Consider the following 21716-nt stretch of genomic DNA (forward strand, 5'->3'; position numbering starts at 1 on the left):
CAAAAAACTGCTAGAACTGATCCATGAATTCATCAAAGTGGCAGAATATAAAATCAATGCACAGAAGTTGGTTGCATTCCTATACACCAACAATGAAGCAACAAAAAGAGAAATCAAGGAATCGATCCCATTTACAATTGCACCAAAACCCATAAAATACCTAGGAATAAATCTAACCAAAGAGGTGAAAAATCTATAGACTGAAAACTATAGAAAGCTTATGAAACAAATTGAAGAAGACACAAAAAAGTGGAAAAATATTCCATGCTTCTGGATAGAAAGAACAAATATTGTTAAAATGTCAATACTACCCAAAGCAATCTACATATTCAATGCAATCCCTATCAAAATAACACAGCATTCTTCACAGAACTAGAACAAATCCTAAAATTTATATGGAACATTACAAGATCCCAAATAGCCAAAGCAATCTTGAAAAAGAAAACCAAAGCATGAGGCATCACAATCCTGGACTTCAAGCTGTATTACAAAGCTGTAATCATCAAGACAATATGGTACTGGGACAAGAACAGACACTCAGATCAATGGAACAGAATAGAGAACTGCAGAAATGCATCCACAAACGTATGGCCAACTAATCTTTGACAAAGTAGGAAAGAATATTCAATGGAATGAAGACAGTCTCTTCAGCAAGTGGTGCTGGGAAAACTGGACAGCCACATGCAGAAACATGAACCTGGATCACTTTCTTACACCATACACAAAAATAAACTCAGAATGGATGAAAGACCTCAATGTAAGATAGGAAGCCATCAAAATCCTAGAGGAGGAAGCAGGCAAAAACCTCTTTGACCTTGGCCGCAGCAACTTTTTACTCAACACGTCTCTGGAGGCAAGGGAAACAAAAGCAAAAATGAACTACTGGGACCTCATCAAAATAAAAAGCTTCTGCACAGCGAAGGAAACAATCAGCAAAACTAAAAGGCAACTGACAGAATGGGAAAAGATATTTGCAAATGACATATCAGATAAAGGGTTAGTATCTAAAATCTATAAAGAACTTATCAAACTCAACACTAAATAATCCAGTGAAGAAATGGGCAAAAGACATGAATAGACACTTCTCCAAAGAAGACATCCAGATGGCCAACCGACACATGAAAAAATGCTCAACATCACTCATCATCTGGAAAATACAAATCAAAACCACAATGAGATACGACCTCATGCCTGTCAGAATGGCTAATATTAACAACTCAGGCAATGACAGATGTTGGTGAGGATGTGGAGAAAGAGGATCTCTTTTGCACTGCTGGTGGGAATGCAAACTGGTGAAGCTACTTTGGAAAACAGCATGGAGTTTCCTCAAAAAATTAAAAATAGAACTACCCTATGACCCAAAAATTGCACTACTAGGTATTTATCCAAGGGATACAGGTATGCTGTTTCGAAGGGGCACATGCAACCCAATGTTTATAGCAGCACTATCAACAATAGCTAAAGTATGGAAAGAGCCCAAATGTCCATCGATGGATGAATGGATAAAGCAGTTGTGGTATACACACACACACACACACACACACACACACGCACGGACGCACAATGGAGTATTACTTGGCAATCAAAAAGAACGAAATCTTGCCATTTGCAACTATGTGGATGGAATTAGAGGGTATTATGCTAAGTGAAATTAGTCAGAGAATGACAAATATCATATGACTTCACTCATATGAGGACTTTAAGATAAAAAACAGGTGAACATAAGGGAAGGAAAGCAAAAATAATATAAAAACAGGGAGGGGGACAAAAACATAAGAGACTCTTAATTATGGAGAACAAACAGAGGGCTACTGGAGGGGTTGTAGGAGGGAAGATGGGCTAAATGGGTAAGGGGAATTAAGGAATCTACTCCTGAAATTATTGTTGCACTATATGCTAACTAACTTGGATGTAAATTTAAAAAACAAATTAAAAAAAAATTTTTTTAAATGTTACTGCTGTTGTGGCAGGCAGAGGACCTAGAATTGCATCTCTGTGCACTCATAGTTCATTCCTTCTATGGTGATGTCACCTCACTTGTGTAAATCCTGAAGTCTGTGTCTATATTTTCAGATTCTTAAAAGAAACATGATTCCAAATGATCTTCTATTCAGATTTGTCACGGTTTATGAAAGGTCATAAAAATTCCTTGAATGGAAAATTCCATGGGTGACAAAATAGGCACTTAAAAAGTTTAGTATATCTATAGAGTAGAGTTAGGTTCTAGCCATTCAGAAATAATACTGCTATTTGGCAAAACACGCCAACTTCCTGATTTTTGTCGACTTTTTTTTCTAAAATTATCCCTTGAAAAATTTAGAAAGTACTACGTGAGGGAAAGTGAGAGCCCATAAATGTAGAGAAAACACAGCCTCTTCTACTCCAAGCTAATTTCACATTCTCTGAGTTGTTGGCACACACTCAGGCCTCTAGAGCTTCCTATGTGTTTATGCTCCCACTGTACAGCAATGGAGAAGAGCTTATTTCACACTAAGAACTTCTGTACCTGCACTGGGAAAGGGGAGGAAAGTTTGTAGTATTAAGAGCCTGTTGCAATAGCAACCCAGTGCTCCATTCAGTCAATCGCTCCTCCTTTCCCAATGATCATGGCTACCTGAACCAAGTAATTCTGTGAACAGAACAACATCACATTCCTAGAATCAGAGAATCACTACTATCAACTGCCATTTTGTGGGAGTAAAGGGACAAGATTCCTCAAAGATGGATGAGAGAGAGAGAGAACAATCCTGATCATGAGTTAGTAACTGTCCTATAACTCAATCATTTATATCTACACTTCTTAAGGCATTTGGAGGAAGGGGAGAGTGTTAGAGAGGTCTGGAGCTCTGTCTAAGGGCCAAACCCTATTAAAGGTTAAATAAGGTGCTCCTGGGTGGCTTAGTCTGTTAAGCATCCGGCTTCAGTTCAGGTCATGATCTCAGTTCACGAGTTCGAGCGTATGTCAGGTTCTGTGCTTACAGCTCAGAGCCTGGAACCTGCCTCAGATTCTGTGTCTCCCTCTTTCTCTTCCCCTCCCCTGCTCACACTCTGTCTCTCTCTTTCTCAGAAATAAATAAACATTAAAAATTTTTAAAAAAAGAAAACTACTATAATGCGTTGTTGCAAGTACTATATATCATATGTGTGTTTCTGTGTTTACTATTTTGCAAAATACTTGAGACAACTTAGAAAATTAAACAGGGGGATAGAATATACAAATTAGAGAGTCAGAACAAAGTAGAAAATTAGCAGGGAAATAATTATGTTTATGATAACATTAACATAGGAAATCTATATGATTTGATCAGATTAGATGCTATTCATGACCATAAACTTGATTTTGAGCTTCTGAGTTATCAAAGCAATGAGGAGGAAATGACTAATTACAAAATTATAGTGTCGATAAGATAAAAACAATTAATTGTTTGATAAAACATTGCTTTTTTAAAATACAAAGAATAAGAAATATCTCCTGGTTGGTGTTTGCTAAAAGGAAAGAGTGATGAACAAAACCTCCATAATAGATAAAATGCCAGTTTGATGTGGCTAGAGGCCTGTCGGTACTGAAAGTTGGCTAACATCATAATGTACTTCAGCAAGAGCAACCTATCTGAAGCCAAGATAATGTCATTGAAAAGCACAAGATAATGTCATTGAAAAGCACAGTTATTTCATTGCCTATTGGAGGATAGGCAAAATTTTTACTGCCAGGACCTCTGCTAAATGACCTCTATTCATGCAATTTCTCACAACAAGCTTTTGACAAAAACGGACCTGCCATTATCTCTGGCCAAACAGAAATATTGTATGCTGCTAAGTAGGGATAGACCCATGTACTTTGACCCTGCACCAATCAAAAGATAGGTTAGGTTTTCTCTTACAAACTAAATATATATTTGGATATATGTAGAAGCCAGAACTGTGAGCACCTAGGTGGTGTTTTATGTCATAAGAATGGATAGTATGACTCAAGGAGAGAGGTTTGGTAAAACAGGAATGCCATGATATAATAGATAGGGAGATATTTACATGAAATATTTAATTCAAGGCAAAGAACCAAGAGACAGTACAAGAGGCAATCTTCACTCCTGCATTATAGGGTTGACTGCAAGGATCTCCAGATTCTTGGTTAGATAGAGTTACTGCCCTAAGGGAATCCAGTGTTTCATTTGCCTAACCCAGCAGTATATATAGCAGGATAATAAGTTCTGCAAATTCTTTCCTTCTCTCCTCCTTCCCCATGTCTCTATGTCCCTCTCTCTCCCCCATCTCTGCCTTCAGCTCTCTGCCTACATCTCTTCAACTCTCCCTCTCAATGGGAAAATCTCTTGTGTTGTCACTGGGAAAGGACCATAGGAATTTTTTTTGACCAAGAGATTATCATCTGCTAGTGCAGCAAAGACTATATTAAAGGAACTGTTTGTTTTATGCTCAGTGCAAATTCATTTTTTAACACCAGCAGGGATTAGAGAAATTCAGATAGTAATGCATAAATGACTCAAGTTCAGTTCTAAATGTTGTTTTTATACTTAAAATAGACAGTTTGATCCTTTCCCAAGCATTTCTTAATGTTATCTATAAAATAATAAGGGGAAAGAAATATGTGCAGGTAGATATGCTCTTATCTGTCATACAAACAACCTGAAAAGTAAAGAATTTTCTGCGTGGCACATTTGTGAGAAAGAGATAAACGGAAGAAGGCACGGGCTGTTTAAAATGATTTCTTTAAGACATGCGCGTTCACACACAATTTCCTCAAGTACGATGTTCAGTCTGGAGAGAAGACAATAACCGTTTCTTGATAATGAAGGGTTGACATGGAGAAGATGGATTGAATTCAGGCTTCCAGATAAGCCAAAAGGAAGAAACTGAGGGCATTTGGGGACCTAATATGAGGAGAGCTTCTCAGAGTTTAGACCTCCAAAGGTGGAGGGAGCTGCATTATGTAGTAGTGAATTCCCCAACCATGGTGCTAATCAGACGAAGTCATTGTAGAGCGACCCAGGTGTTAGAGAGACAGTGGCTGGGCTGTGATTCCTAAACCAGAGTGCCTGTCAGAATCACTAGGAGCTCTTAAAATATAAGTCCTGTCAAGCATTTGCCTTGTCTCTTTTGGAGTAATCAAAGAGAAATTTCTCCTTATTAGAATTTTATTGTCAATGCATGAGAAAAAGAGTGACACAACATTGTTATTGCACTACTTCTAATGAATTAGTGGATCTATGCAGTGATGCCTAGTGATGCCTAGGATCTATGCAGCTGACATCATAGAGACTGACTAGCAGGAATCATGTGTCTCCTGATGAAAATGCACATCACCTGTGAAATATGCGTTCCAGAAAATCAAAAGCTAATCTAGTCTAACCCCTAGTCTAACCACAAATGGAACTAAATTTGGAAGCAGTGGGATAGATTAAATGATAGCATGGAGAGTCTATGAGCAAAATCTAGAGTGTGGAAAACACTACAGGACAAGCAGCTGATTTCCTCAAGAAATAAATTACAAGAGAATCAAAAAAAAGCAGAAGAGGAAAAACCTGCAAATTAAAAGAAACTCAAGAGAAATACCAACCCATTGAATGTATGGGTCTTATTTTATTCTTGTTTTTTTAAGAAGTTTATTTAAGAACCATGAAATAGGGGCACCTGGGTGGCTCAGTCGGTTAAGCGTCCAACTTCAGCTCAGGTCATGATCTCACAGTTTGTGAGCTTAAGCCCCAAGTCAGGCTCTGTGCTGACAGCTCAGAGCCTGGAGCCTGCTTCAGATCCTACGTCTTCCTCTTTCTTTGTCCCCACTCACTCTCTGTCTCCTCCAAGATAAAAATAAATGTTAAAGAAAAAAAAAGAATCATGAAATAATGTGGGAATTTTGAAAACTGACTGGATAACTTTCTTTTCATAGTAATTATTTTTAACTTGGTAGCTGTCATAATTGTATTGTGTTTTTGTTTTTTTGTTTTTTTTTTGAGTCCTTAACCTGAGAGACACACACTGAAATATCTGTACTGATAAAATGATTTGATGCTTGGGATTTACTTCAAAGTAGTTTGGAGTAGGGGGAAGTGGAGTGATTGGGGGTATAAATTAAACAGGAGTGATTGTGAATTGAACACTGTTAAATCTGGGTGATGGGTACATGAGGGGCTCATTATATACTTGCCTCTCTACCTTTGTATATGTTGAAAATTTTCAAAATTAAAGTAAAAAATAGACAGATTTCTGGGCCCAATCCTTGGATATTCTTATTCATTAAATCTAGAGTGGGGCCTGAGAAATGAAATCTTTTATTTCTACTTTAGGCTGTTTTTATTAAAGAGGATCCAGTCAGGGGTCCAACTTATGGACCTCACTGCCCAAGAGCTGTTAAGATCTCTTTCAGAAAAAAAAAAAAAGAAAGAAAGAAAAGAAAAGATCTCTTTTAACCATGAGATTGAGGATTATATCTTCAGGGCTTTTCCAAGGTAAATTTGCTTCAAAAAAATAGAAAAGAAAAAAAAAGGGAGAAGAAAAACTTGGGGTGCCTGGTTGGCTCAGTTGGTAGAATGTGCAACTCTTGATCTCAGGGTTGCGAGTTTTAGCCCCACATTGGGTGTAGAGATTATTTAAAAATAAAGTCTTAATTTGGCTCAGGTCATGATCTCATGGTTCATGAGTTCAAGCCCCGCATCAGGTTCTGTGCTGGCAGCTGGGAGCCTGGAGCCTGCTTCGGATTCTGTGTCTCCTTCTCTCTCTGCCCCTCCCCTACTTGCACTCTGTCTCTCTTTCTCTCTCAAAAATAATTAAACATTAAAAAAAAAAAAGAAAAAAATATAAAAGCTGATTTCTGATGTCCCTTTACTTGGAATCTCCTCTTCTCCTTTAGTAATAGTTCTGAAAACCCTTAGCACATGCATGCGTCCTGATGGTACCATGTACACATGCACTCTTAGACAACATGAGGCCTCTCTATTCCCCTTTTCCATCAGAATCCCCCTGTCCTGAATTCTGCTTCCATAGCATACTTTTGATATCTGGCTAGACATATGCTGATTGAAACAAAAGATTCAAATAATTGGTAAGACTGGCTTAATTACCCTTTACTTAAAGAAACTTGTTTTCAAAGGGATTTCTAGTACCTTAAAGAATATGGACATTTCCGTCACTGTGATAGGAGTCCTGGATATATATTTTAAAATATAAGTTTTTTCCCCCTGGAAAAAAAGTGAGGTTCAAATCATATAACATAGATGCAAGATATTACCATGAATGAGTATGCTTTGCCTCTTAATATCATCTTCTACACATTCTGCATCTACTCAATGTATTTGATAGCGAAGCACTGTAAAAGTTTAAAGTGCTGTCTCATTTTTTTAAGATTTTAAATAATTTCTATATCCAACGAGGGGCTCAAACCTTCAACCCTGAGATCAGGAGTCGCATGTTCCACAACTGAGCCAGCCAGGCACCCCTAAAATGCTTTCTTTATAAAAGAACCCCCATGCACTGTTGGTGGGAATGCAAACTGATGAAGCCACTGTGGAAAACAGTGTGAAGTTTCCTCAAAACATTAAAAATAGAATTACCATATGATCCAGTAACTCCACTACTGGGTATTTACCCAAAGAAAATGAAAATACTAATTCAAAAAGGTAAATGCACCCTGTTTATTGCAGCATTATTTACAATAGCCAAGATATGGAAGCAACTCAAGTATCCAATCCATCCATAGATGAATGAATGGACAAAGAAAATGTGGAATATATATATATATATATATATATAGGAATGGAATGGAATCTATCTATCTATCTATATATATAGATATATATAGATAGATAGATAGATATATAGATATATATAGGAATGGAATAGAATATTAACCAGTCACAGAAAAGAATGAAATCTTGCCATTTGCAACAGCATGGATGGAGCTAAAGGGTATACTGCTAAGTGGAATAAGGGAAAGACTGATTCCATGACATCTCACTCATGTGTGGAATTTAAGAAACAGAACAAAGGAACAAAGAAAAAAGAGGCAAACAAGAAACAGACTCTTCACTATAGAGAACAAACTAAAGGTTGCCAGAGGGGAGGTAGGTGGGGGGAATGGGTGAAACAGGTGAACGGGATTAAGAGTACACTAACAATGAGCACTGGTAGTGTATAGAATCATTGAATCACTCTATTGTACACCTGAAACTAGCATAACACTGTTATCTATACTGTAATAAAAAAACTAAAGTTAAATAAAATGAAACATTTGACTAAAAATAAATAAAATGCTTTCTTCTTCATATAAAATTAAATTCAGGGGCACGGGGGTGGCTCAGTTGGTTAAGTATTTGACTCGATTTCAGCTCAGGTTATAGTTTCAGGGTTCATGTGATCTAGCCCCATGTTGGGCTCTGCACTGACAGTGCAGAGCCTGCTTGGGATTCTCTCTCTGGTCCTCCCCTCCCCTCTCTCTCTTTCTCTCTCTCTTTCTCTCTCTCTCTCAAAATAAATAAATAAACTTAAAAAAATAAATTCAATTGGCTTTTTAAAGACCATGTATACCATTATATTTGTAATATTTACAAGTTGGAAACCCATGTTTAGTTTTGAAATTTATTTAGTTAACCAACTATTGCATTTACTAGAAACACACTTGCCCAGTCAGTGCTGTTGGTCAGCTCACCTTCAGAAATTCTGTACTTAGGACATACAGCATGGACCTGTGTCTGGTGACAGACCCTGGGCTACACTTGGAGGAAGTACATTCCCTTGGTGTGCTTGGGTGGCTCAGTTGGTCGAGTTTCTGACTCTTGATTTCATCTCAGGTCATGATCTCACAGTTTGTGAGATCTGGCCCCATTTTGGGCTCTGCTCTGGCAGCATGGAGCCTGCTGGAGATTCTCTCTCTCCCTCTCTCCTCTGTTCCTCCCGAGGTTTCTTGCTCTCTCTCTCTGTCAAAATAAATAAATAAAACATTAAATATATATATATATATATATATATATATATATATATGCCTTTAACCAAAGGAGCTATGGAGCCATGAAGTTTATTTGAGCCCTTGATATTAGTGATTTTATTGTACATTTAAAGTTTAAGTTTTGTTTTATACCCATATTTGTGTATATACGTACCTTTCACATATATGCATGTAGGTATGTATTTGTGTGTGTGTGTATCCTCACATACATATACATGTATACATATTCTCTAGATATGTTTGGCCTGTCCTTAATCTCTCTGGGTTTTAATTTACTCATCAGATGCTATTCACATTTACCCTCTGGAATATTCTATGATTCTTTGCTAATATGTATGTGCAGGTATCAATGTATTGGTCATGCAAGAAGACCTAAGGGATAGAAGGTAGAGGGAAGAATGTTTTTAGTTCAGGGGGTTGGTATGCTGAAAGAAGGCTGATTAACATGGTGCTATACAGGGAAATCCCCATTGTGGCATTCTACGCTTATTCTTTAAAAAAAAAATGTAGGTTGGCAGAAATTGCACACTCCCTTCTGAAGCTGGCACCATACGACACCCAGACAATGGAGAGCCGTGGGCTTCGGCGCTACATCATGGAGATGCTACCCATTACCGATTGGACAGCCGAGGCAGTGAGGCCAGCCCTTATCCTCATTTTAAAGAGACTGGATAGAATGTTCAACAAAATTCATAAGATGCCTACTTTGAGGTGAGAAGGCCTCCTGGTCAACCATTGATATTGCGGATTCAAAGTTGGGGGTTACCGTCTTTTAAGATGGCGGCACAATCTGGAGTTATATGAATGACTTGAAAGTTTTCTGTTGGCATACGTGCATAGCTAACCAGGTATATGGATGCATGAGTAGCAGGGTCTACATTTTGAAGAAATAACATATTCTTTAAAATTATATGTGTTCATCTTGAAAGTTCTGTTCATTTCTTAGCTATCATGTTCCTCATCTGACAAACATAAGAAATTCAGTGAGTATCCTTCAATTTCTTTTGAAATAAAGCAGAGTATGCCTTATAAATAAAACAACTGAGGAGAAGAGAAAAATTAATTTGATGTTCAAAAAATACTGTCTTTAGCATAGTAGTTTAGTTACCAGTTTAGAGAAAGGCAAATCTTAGTAATAAGCAGCCACATAGGAGCTGGAAAGAATCCCAGGATTAATAGCAAATACCTAAGTTTCACCTTTTCATCTAATTCAGGGTGATACTAAATTAACACAATTACCCTTTGATCTCTGTTCAGTAACCTGCATTATTCACTGATAACCTTTCTATGCAAGGAACCAGACTACCTGGAGATCTGAGTCCAGTTTGGAAACCTGTAGACAGACAGTTCAATTGATTAAATGTTGATAAACCTACTAACTCAGAAATTTCAAGTTTGATTTCATGAGAGCATTTTCAGTCCCTTTAATATTAACCACAAATCAATGCAACTCTTGTCCAAGAATTTGTAGCACTTAGCATTCAATTTGTCAGAACTTTTCCAGGTTTTAGCCTATGCTCTTTTGTTCATTTATGTAGCCATCAGGAGCTGTTGGATTTATAAAAAAGAAATTGAAAGATTTCATTCCAGCAGTTGATATTTTGTTCCTATATTCCTTTATAACATGATGACGAATGCCTATATGTTATTTCAAGGTTATTTATTTCAGTGGCATGGAAATGTCTGTGTCCTTACAGCACACCTATGTTTTTAGTGGTCCCAGTGGAACATTTGTGCCCTTTGGTAAATGGCCACAGTCTTATAATTCTTACAAGGGTCTGTCAAAATAAGTTCTTTTTCTTAAAAAACTTTGTATGTTAAGATATTAAACATCTCCATAGCTGACTCATTTGTCATATAATCAAGCCCATTATAGAGAACATCATGCTTCTTAAAAGTAGATTTCTGAATTAATGCATAGATTGGCCAATTATAGGCAATTTATTTGGGGTACAGCCTCAGAATTTGAGGTTGCCTTGGATTTAATTTCTTTTAGGTGATCTCAGTTCAACAAGGGAAATGTTGATTAAACCTGACCTTGTAGGTTACTTGAGAATCAGGGATGTCAATATATCCTCACTTATGAACATTTTCATTTCATCATTATAGATATTCTACGTTGGTTGGAAATATAAACGTAGAAATTGTTTGCAGGATGATATTTGGAAATAGTGTTGAGATCAGTAAAACCCAACCTGTTTATTTGGGGGCCACAGAGATCGCTTTTTTGGCACGAAGACAATTACAGACTGGATTGACTTTATTACAGAAAATCCCATGTCCATTTAATTGTGTTTAGATTTATACCACTTATATGACCATAGAAAGTAGCCAAAAAATATCATTTCTTAGGAGGCCAAGAAAGAATGCTTTTTTAAATGGACTATTATCTTCTAATGTCATGTTTTTGGCAGGAGTTAACCCATATAAATCTAATTAGTTGTATCCTGGTGTAAAAGCTGATGAGATCAATTGTAGTCTGATAAATAGATTTCAGAAATGCAGCCTGTGGTCAGATTAGTTCTGTTGGATGTAATGGCCCCTATGCTGGGTTTCCTAAAATTGTAGTCTTATACCCTCTCTCAAAGCTAAAACCAGGGAACTTAAAATGCAACCCATTCATCATCTCTGTTTTTTCTTCAATAGATTTTGTCTCATTAGTCGAGTGGGGCAGGAGTGCCTCTGCTACGTTTTCAGTATCTTCTTCCCTTCCCAGTGTGCTCTGTGCTTTTGGAACAACATGGGTAAACTTCATCCCGTGTGAAGCACTTTGTTGTCTCAGACACCTGTCCTGTCTTAGATGGTGTCAGAATCACTGTCTCATTCACTTGTTTCAGACTAACTCCAGAAGGGAGCCACGCTGCTAACGGCTCCTATATTGTATTCCAGGCGACAGGTTGAGTGGGAGCCTGCCAGCAATTTGATTGAAGGGGTTTGTTTGACACTTCAGAGGCAGCCAATCATATCCTTCCTGCCTCACCTTAGGTCACTGATCAATGTCTGTGTCAATCTGGTGAGTAGCCAAGTGGCAATCTTATGAAACTTTGCAAAATTTAGCTAACTCTGCTATTGACTTCTCTGAATTGAAGATTTACAGGTCAACCACTTTGTGCCCCTACCTACCCATGAAAACAGACGGCTCAGGTGACATTGAAAACAGTGAGGTACATCTCAAGGTGGTGCGTGGGGAGATTAGGGGCCCATCCCTACACAGGTGGGATTTTGGTGTGCTGCTTCCCACGCACTACTTTGACAATTTGCCTCTTTAAGTTGCGCTGAGAGTTGAGGGCTGCCAGTTGGAGAGTGGGGTGGTGGAGACCGCACAATTGGCTAGACGTTGAGGTAGTCTGGGGTGGGGGAGTTTAAAATGCAAAGAGATTTTTTTTTCTTTTTTAGTGCAAAATGACGCTATGAGTTGGCCAGTCTAGGATTTATGGGAAGAAAAAAAAATTTTTTTTACCATGGATGTAATATCTAGAGTCTGGTCCTCACAAGGTTTTGTACAATGTGGAAACCATGTTAGAGCATTTCATTGAGTAGGATCTGCTGCTTAACTAGTTGAGCAATAAGTCTATAGCTGGAATGCCTAGTGCAAATAGAGCTATGCCATCATCATTGTTGTCAATATCTGCTCCATCAAAGAATGCAGACTGCATTCCTTTGAATTCACCAGTAAGTATGTCCAATCTCCTGATTAGAATAGTTTTTGGTTCATCTCTCATTATTTACATAGTTAGCTACCAACAACATTCTACAAAACCTTGGCTGAATCCAGTGTCATGTTCGATCTGACTCTAGACATTACATGCCTTCGGAAGAAGGCAGCAAGAACAGATTGAAAGTAACATGCCCAACCTTCAAATTATTATTATCATCATCATTATTATTATTTTATTATTACTGAATGAGACTCCCTTACTACGGTTGCATGAAATTGCAATAGTCAAGGCTGGTCATGTGCTCTGTTTGTATTTCAGGTGATGGGAGTGGTAGGACCTTCCAGTGTTGCTGATGGATTACCCCTTCTTCATCTCAGCCCTTATCTCTCACCACCTCTGCCCTTCAGCACAGCTGTTGTCCGGCTTGTAGCATTGCAGATACAGGTGTGACTGCCTTATCTGTTTGTCACGCTCATTAAGTTGCTGGTTGAGGCACCAGATCATGGTGTTCTCTCTATTTTTTCTGCAAAGGCTGGGCAAAATCTGTGAAACAAAAGTGTAAACATCTCCAAACTTTTATGGGTTTGGAGCTTCAGTCCTGAGCTTGGCCCTAAGTTGTGCTTCTGTAATTCTTCTCGAGATCTCAAAAATAGCAGAGTCATTCAGTCCTGCCACAATCTCAAGAACCACTTAAGTCATTTCCAATGTGTGCAAAACCTTAGGAAAATAATAGTTCACAGATAATCAGCCCACAATTGTTAATTAAAAGACACAGTAATATTCAAAGTCTGGTTTTAAATTATTCGCAGAAAGAATTGCAATATAAAATTCTTTCAAATGTTATTACTAGACTTTGAATATCTTAATTTACTTTAACGATTGTGGGTTGAATACTGTGGGTTTCTTTTTTTTTTTTTTTTTTTTTTTTTTACTCTCCCAGTTATTTTATTTCTTAAAATAATATTCCCAAGGCAAAAAGTGCAGAATGCCAATTCCCCTGCCTCTTTCTGTGTGTCACCTGATTTTAGAGAATGGTAGATCATCAGTAAGCTCTGTGACTGATGGGAAATACACACTTGATGTAAATGGATAATGACCCATCCATTGTCTGACAACTATACTTGATGGTCCATCATCCAGAGAATGGGTGATGGTACAAAAGAAATTAAGCAAGAGCTTTGGCTACCATGCAGAAGGGAAACAATGATCCCTAAAGTGATATATCTTTATAACCTGTGTACAGAGATCATATATTTCTTTCTATATTGCCTATTCCTTTCTGTTTTGGAGAAGGCCTTATGCAGAGGTCAGAGGACTTCTAAATAACTTCTAGGTGAACAGGTGGCAAGCTATCATTTATTCCTTCTCTTCTATCTCTAAAATATTTATTGGTGGACACATGGAGAAAATGAATGGGGATGTGCAGTTGTTTTTTGTGCCAGACCATAAGTATTACAATTTTGCATTTAATATTCAAGATGTTACTGTTTTTTAGGTATATAACTCTCAGTTATGTCAAGCAAATGGTAAAGTATCAGTTTTGAGTGAATCTTGTACACTGTGCAATTGAACTCATAGTTTCCAGGAGCAGCCAACAGGGAATCACCGTCTTCATCGTGCTGTATAAAAACAAACATACCAAATGGGTGTGGGGTCAATTAATCTTTTTTTCTATTATTGCTGCACAGGCTTTAAAAGAAGATTTTCCTTTAAGCCATGTGATCTCCCCATTCACCAATCAAGAGCGAAGGGAGGGGATGCTTTTAAATCTACTCATCCCATTTGTGCTCACAGTAGGATCTGGAAGCAAAGGTCTGATTAATTTAACTAAAGGAAATTTATCACTGTTGTATTTTCTTTAGTGGCAGACTGTTATTTCTTACTCTTTTTCCCATGAAGGCCATCACTGAAGTCCATCTGAATGATTTAAACAGGGTTGCCTTAGGAAATAGAGTTTTCCTTTCTTTTCAGTTTAGCTACCCTGGGTCAAGAGTTTCTCTGCTCCACTTCATGGAAGATGTGTCCTGTTTAAAATCACTTGAGTACAGCAAAAATCGGGAGAACATTGTTTCCATTAAGAAGATGGTATTAATTGAAATACAGTGTGGTGTGAATTGACAAGTGAATGGACTTTATAATCTACTGCCATTAGGGTTAGCGTAAACCCCGCCATTGCCATTAAATCCAATATACTTTCATTATTCTTCCTTCTTGGGGTGTTTTTCTTTTAGGGAAAGTTTATCTCAAATGTAAAGACAATACGTTATGAGTATTTGAGCAGAAAGAAAGAAAGCAGATCGCAATGGTAAGCGGGAGATTTGGCTAAGAACACGAGCCCTTGGGTGCTGACTATGGAGAAAACACCCAGTATCAGGGATGCTGTTTTTGTCCAGAGGAGAAGCTGTACTTGGTGGGGAAACACCCGAGTTTCTAGGGTATTCTAGTCTGGCATTGGAAAGACAGCTGAATTTTGCTGTGTCTAATGTGGGAAGTCTACCTTGTGATTTGCTTTTCTTTCCACTTCCCTGTTGCGAACTCTGTCCCTTAGATAGCCCGTGGCTGGAACAGCCCGAGGTACAGCTGCTCCTGCAGACGGTCATTAATGTGCTCCTGCCACCACGGATCATCAGCACGTCCAGGAGCAAGAACTTCATGTTGGAGAGCTCCCCTGCCCACTGCTCCACCCCTGGGGATGCCAGCAAAGACTTGCGCAGGGAAGGGCTGGCAGAGTCCACCAGCCAAGCAGCATACTTGGGTAGGTCCTCTCCCTATGCCCGCCCCCCCCCCCATATACACACACACTTGTATATATACACACACACACAAGAATATATATATATGTTTGTGTGTGTGTATATATATATGAGTATATGTATGTTTGTGTATGTACACGTGTAACATAAATACTTACTGAGTTATGTTACACCTTGACTCAAAACGTATTTTAAAAGACCTCTGTCCAGAGGTATTTAAAGAAGCCACTTCAGCAAGCAGGAAGCATCACCCTTGCAAAACAGTCTGTAAACATATGCCAGAAAACAAAGTAGTTTCCTATCTGTGGTACCTAAATTACTTGGTTGTTTTTCTAACAGCATCTGGACATGTAAGGAAAGCATCTGTAGTAAGAATTTCTCCTTGCTGGTTAAGTGTGAGATCACTAATGAGGTTACCTATGGTAGCTGTTATCAGATGTAGACTACGTCTAATACACAGAGACACTGAGTCGCACAGCTCATGGGACTCACTGGTGTGTCGTCTATGTGAACGGAGCCCCTAGATTGGGGCAGTCCACATCCTGCGCAGTAAGACATGGTGGCCTTACAGGACATTATGCTCCCTACTAGCTAGTTTTCTTCCCTTACTATAATAGCATCTCTAAATCTCTATCTTAATTTTCATTCTGGTGAGGCCAGTCAACTGGTTCTCCCCCATAGGCTTTCCAGTTTCCTTCTGGCTTCCACTGCTACTTTTCTATCACCCCATCCCTGCCTTTAACTTGGTCCTGCCTCATGGAACACTGGAGCCCCCCTCCTTGGCCCTGAAGCCAAGGAGCACTAAGCTGGGGAAAAGCCCCACTCCTGCCATAGCACTGAGAATAAGGAGCACTGGCAGCAGAAAATCTCAAAAGGAGCAAGTTGAGAAAATCATGCCTAACATTTTTCAATTTATCAAAGTAGAGCTTCATGTGGGGGGTATAAGATGAACCATACACACCGGTAAAAACAGGTCCTTGGAGTTTGGAATGTGTGAGGAGTTTGGACTGTATCATAAGGGGAGATCTTGGGGTGCCTGGCTGGCTCAGTCAGTAGAGCATGTGACTCTTGATCTCAGGTTGTGAGTTTGAGCCCCACATTGGGCATAGAGATTCCTTAAAAAAAATAAATGAATAAGAATAAGTATTTGAAAATTATGTGATTGACAGTGAGAATGAAAAGGAAAAAAGGAAACAAGCATGCATGTGCACAGGACCTACCCATACGGGGCTTGGTTGCCAAAGCCGTGAGAATGTGGGGTTCAGATAAAATCTAGGCTCTGGAACAAAGCCGTGCATAAGGTTTGGGATTGCACAGAAGAGGAGGGAGACGGTGGGCTTTAACACATAAGGCAAGGATAGGAGAACACACTTGATGAGTAATTATTTTCAATTCACTCTGCCTTCTGCCTTTTTAATGAAGGTGGATCCTTTGGTTACTTGGCCAGGCCACTGGGCCTCTGTTTCAAATCGATTTTTGCATTTATTTTGGGCACTTGCTGTGCACTAGGCAGTATTTTCTATACTTTGAATCCTCACAACAACTCTAAGAAGTATAAATGTTCTTCTCATTTTAGGAGTGAAGAGGCAAAGGCCCAGAAAGGTTGAGTAACTTACCTAAAGTTACACAGTTAATAACCAGCAGAGCCAAATTTCAAATCCAAGCCACCTGGCACCAGAGTCCCTGCTCCTGAGCCCTTTGCTATCCTGCTTATGTATTGGGCTGAAAGAGGTGAAGGTGGGAAGCAGAATGGCAGAAACACAAAGAAGGCTAATAGACACATAACAGTAGAAATGTCACCAAGCTCAGGGTAGGGAAAGAGGAGTGTTGCTTTTTGTTCATTTGTTCGTTTGTTTAGTTAAGGGAAAGGAATGGGGGTGAATGATTGCCGTGAAGGTGAGATTTTGAGGAGGGTGGGTAAAGAAGACTCTTACAACATCCCTCTCTGTGTTACATGGCATGGTTTTCCCCTGGAAATGTCCTAACTACGTGATAAAGGTGTTTGCGTCTTTTAGTTGCTGGGATGGGCCTTATGACACGATCAGGAAGGCCAAGCCTCCCTTGACTGCCCCACGCCAGACCCTGTGCAGAGAGCTGAGATGTCAGAGGACGCTCCTGCCATAATGTTTGACGTCTCTACAATATTCTGTTTGGTCCTGACACAGTTTGGGAAATCTTCTTCCTGAAAAATTAAAATAAAATAAAATAAAATAAAATAAAATAAAATAAAATAAAATAAAATAAAATAAAATAAAATAAAAAAGTAGATTGTGACAGGGCTGCCAGAATCTAGGAAGAAAGAGATATTGCAAAAGAAATCCAACAGGCTTAAATAATAAACATGATGTGCAATATGAGAGGGGGGAAGGAGGGAGGGAGAATGGAGCTTTTTCACCTGAAAGGATATACTCAAATGCATTTCCTGGTTCTCTGGGGAGGAGATGGGGCTGGCAAGGGATCTGGGAAGGGGAAGGACTTTTCCTCTTTGAACTCCGTGTAATTCTGTATGGTTTGATTTTACTTTAAACAACAAGAATATATTATGTCTATGCTTAAAAGAAAAAAAAAAAACTTTTAAAATACCCGTGTTTTAGCTTAGGGTATGAGTAATATGCTGGTATTACCATAAGGCCACTAGGAGAAAACTTTCAGAAAGCAAAATATTAGCCACACGTTCTGTTTACAACACATTTCCCTTGCAATCCTGTGAACCGCTGCTCTCTGTATTTTCCACAATGGTAGCGAAATGCGCTTAAGAAAGATGTCTGCGTTCTCCTGATCAGAATCAAAACATGTTGACCATCCAGATTTTTATCTTGATGTCAGAATACTCTCGCCCAGGAGTACATGTACGTTTCTGGAAACTTGAGAGGATTTAGAAATTCAGAACATTTTCTGACACATAAAGGGCTGTGGCTGTGAGCAGGGTTCCTCTAAAGCACAAGTATGCGGACTTACTCTTCTCTTTTCCTGCTGTAAAGCGCTGAAGGTGATTCTCGTCTGCTTTGAGAGGCAGCTGGGAAGCCAGTGGTACTGGCTGAGCCTCCAGGTGAAGGAGATGGCCCTGCGGAAGGTGGGAGGCCTGGCCCTGTGGGACTTCCTCGACTTCATCGTGCGGACCCGAATACCCATCTTCGTGCTCTTACGCCCTTTCATCCAGTGCAAGGTGTGGTGTGTGCTTTTCCTAGAAATGACAAGCCCCAGGAATGTGCTCTTCTCCCAGTTAAGGCAGGATTGCTGCAGCCGTGCTCGTGGGACACGGGATAGCTAGTCAGTAGGACCCTGTTAATACCATGCTTGATGAGAAAACAGCTCAAAACAGGATCCCAGAGGACAAAACTTCGTGTTAGAAGTACCTTCGCAGTGAGACCTTTATTCTAGTCTGTAAAACTCTGCCCTCTGTCTCTACTCACCACTGCCCCCTAGGGGAAAAGGGAAAAAAAGATTGACCCAATGGTACGATCTGAAGAATGTTCTTTCTTCAGTGACATGACAGAGATCTGATTTTAAATAATCATGAAAAAGAACAGTTAAGGCCTGTTTCTCCCCTCCCTCAGTATTCATCTACTGTGTTATTCTTTTCCTGCCCCGATTTCCTGAGACAGTGATTCAAAATAATGTATTGATTAAGAGCTTCCTGTATAAGGCACTGTTCTAAAAGCTTCACACATGGGGCACCTCGGTGGCTCAGTCAGTTAGGCGTCCGATTTTGGTTCAGGTCATGCTCTCACAGTTTCTGAATATGAGTGGTGCATGGGACACTCTGCTGTCAGCACAGACCCCGCTTTATATCCGCTGTCTCCCTCTCTGTCTGCCCCTCCCCCACTCAAGCATGCTCTCTCTCTCTCTCTCTCTCAAAAGTAAACATTTAAAGAAAAATAACAAAAGCTCATATGTATTACCTTACTTAATCCTCACAATCCACTATAAAATAGGTACAATAATTAGCCCATTGTACAGATGGGAAGATTGAGGACCTGAGAATCTCTCCCCTCCTTTCAGCTTCTGGCCCAACCAGCAGAGAATCATGAAGAGCTTTCTGCCCGGCAACATATTGCTGACCAGCTGGAGCGGCGCTTCATCCCACGCCCTCTGTGTAAAAGCTCCCTTATTGCTGAATTCAACAGTGAACTAAAAATTCTAAAAGAGGCAGTTCACAGTGGCTCAGGTGAGTAAGTGTGGGGTATTTGGAATTTGTTTGACTCCTGGAACTCACAACCTACAAAGAATGCCGCTGTCCAGGTCACCACTCTTTTTGGAACCATGGATGAAGTTAGCCATGCAGTCCACTGGTAGATTTGACCATGTGATCATTGTCAACGACAAGGCAGGGGAATCTTTTCTAAACTTTTTTTTTTTTCAGTCTTCATTTCAGCAGTTAAGCTCTGACTTGACTACTTAACAAGAAAAATAGTATTGGAATTCTTGCCTTCGTTTCCTTTTTGGAAAGGAGAAGCAGGATTCGCATTCTTTGAACATCTATTACATGGTAGATAATTTCATGGATGTTATTTCATTTAATCCACACAAATGCCTGCAAGGTGCATAAGTGAGAGTCCACTTAAAGAATGAGGAAATGGAGACTCAACAGAGGGTAAATAATCTACCCATCTGACAGTGACCACAGTGAGGGGACTTCCAACTAGTATGATTGCTTACAAGCCTTTAACTTTCACAAATTGGGGGAGGAAGTGTTGAATTAGAGTTGGCAGGCTAGGGGTCCTTGCTTTACATTATTCCAAAGGTTTTCTTTGGGGAGTGTACTGTTTACTTTTTACAATTATTAACAGCATTACCAGGAGGGAAAACAAATCATTATCTGCCATTAGAGGGCAGTCATTACCCATAAGTAGTCTCCCATATGTGTGGCTTCTTTTTCTTTCTAGAATTTATTATTACTTGCAATGTATTAAAGACAGATTTTGATGAGTACAGTCTTAGTAAAATCTGCACAGTGCCATTCAGATATTCTGCTTTATGATAAAATAATTTGACATATTCAAGGGGATATTTTTTAAGTTATAATTTCCAGAATAGGAGAATGGAAACACAGCTTTGATTTGTATTCTGATTTTGATTGAGAAGTTCCTATCAGACAATGTATTTATTACTCCTGCATGCTTGTGTGAGCTAAGGTATATTTCTCAGTAAAATCTGCCAAGTTGGAAGCTTCCATTCATGTCAAAATTATTTTGCATTCTTCCAGGCTTAGCATATGATATCTAAAGCTATAAGAAAAGAAGCCATATCATTTTACATTATTAGAGATGTTATATTCCCGTGAAGAAACTATTCAATTATAAGTAAATCAAATGCCAATTCCCCTTCTCTTCCTCCTCCTTTTCCCTCTTCTTCCTCCTCCTCCTCTTCTCCTCCCTCCTCCTCCTCTCCTCCCCCTCCTCCTCCCCTCCCTCCTCCTCCTCCTCCTGCTGCTTCTGCTGCTTCTGCTGCTGCTGCTTCTTCTTCTTCTTCTTCTTTTTCTTCTTCTTCTTCTTCTTTTTCTTCTATCTTCACTTCCACTCACTATTTTATCCTAAAGACTATTTATCTAGGACACACTATTTCACTGACCTTTCCTAAAAAAATACAAGTAGCCAATACAAGGGAGGAGTTTGAAGCAAGCATTTGTTTTCCTTCAAGATGCTCACCATGGATTTCCTTTGGTCTCTCAACCTCCCAGCTTACCAAGGGAAGACGTCCATCAGTACTGTGGGCACCTCCACCTCCGCTTACCGCCTGAGCCTGGCCACCATGTCCCGCTCCAACACGGGCACAGGCACTGTCTGGGAGCAGGACAGTGAACCCTCCCAGCAGGCTTCGCAGGACACCCTGAGTAGGACTGATGAGGAAGATGAGGAAAGTAGGTCACCCCACAGTATGGGGTTGATGGGGGGGGTGGCATGTGTGACCCAGCTTGGCATGCAAATGAGAGCTTGCATGCCATTCTGACCCTTTCCAGTTCTGATCCCTTGGTCATTTTTTACAAAAAGGATTTAAAATGGAATTGTGACCATGATCCCTACTGCCTACTCTTCTATAAATTCCATGATAGTCTTGGTCATTTGGAAGGAATTCAGACAAAAAGTAAATCTTTAGTGACCCCCACATTTTTTTGAGCTTGTATATTCAAACTTTTCCACTTATTCTCATTTAAGTGGTACTTAGGTAACTAAGGGAAGTGTTTATTCCCCTTTCTCCTGGCTATCTTGCTTAGAGCGCTCATCAGCACTTATATGACCTTATTGGGCAAGGAAAAGTAAGCAATGCATGTACTCAGGACTCAGAAAAGACCAGTCAGCTACACTCTCTAGAACATAAACCAGTAGGCTCTCATGGGGGAATACAACCCAA

The 21716-nt window shown here is 39.4% G+C and overlaps 1 protein-coding gene across 3 annotated transcripts in view; it reads left to right on the forward strand.

Annotated features, from left to right (window-relative positions):
- Positions 1-21716, forward strand: part of UNC80 (unc-80 homolog, NALCN channel complex subunit) — a 223804-nt gene that overhangs the window by 185104 nt on the left and 16984 nt on the right. For all 3 annotated transcript variants that reach the window (XM_042953135.1, XM_042953134.1, XM_042953136.1), the window contains 8 exons: positions 9464-9664; positions 11843-11966; positions 12931-13056; positions 14301-14424; positions 15161-15367; positions 18347-18531; positions 19368-19533; positions 21046-21225. In XM_042953135.1, the coding sequence (XP_042809069.1) occupies positions 9464-9664; positions 11843-11966; positions 12931-13056; positions 14301-14424; positions 15161-15367; positions 18347-18531; positions 19368-19533; positions 21046-21225 (1313 nt within the window). The remainder of the gene's footprint in view (positions 1-9463; positions 9665-11842; positions 11967-12930; positions 13057-14300; positions 14425-15160; positions 15368-18346; positions 18532-19367; positions 19534-21045; positions 21226-21716) is intronic.

The sequence above is a fragment of the Panthera leo genome, chromosome C1 (genome assembly GCF_018350215.1).
Source record: "Panthera leo isolate Ple1 chromosome C1, P.leo_Ple1_pat1.1, whole genome shotgun sequence".
Taxonomy (NCBI): domain Eukaryota; kingdom Metazoa; phylum Chordata; class Mammalia; order Carnivora; family Felidae; genus Panthera; species Panthera leo.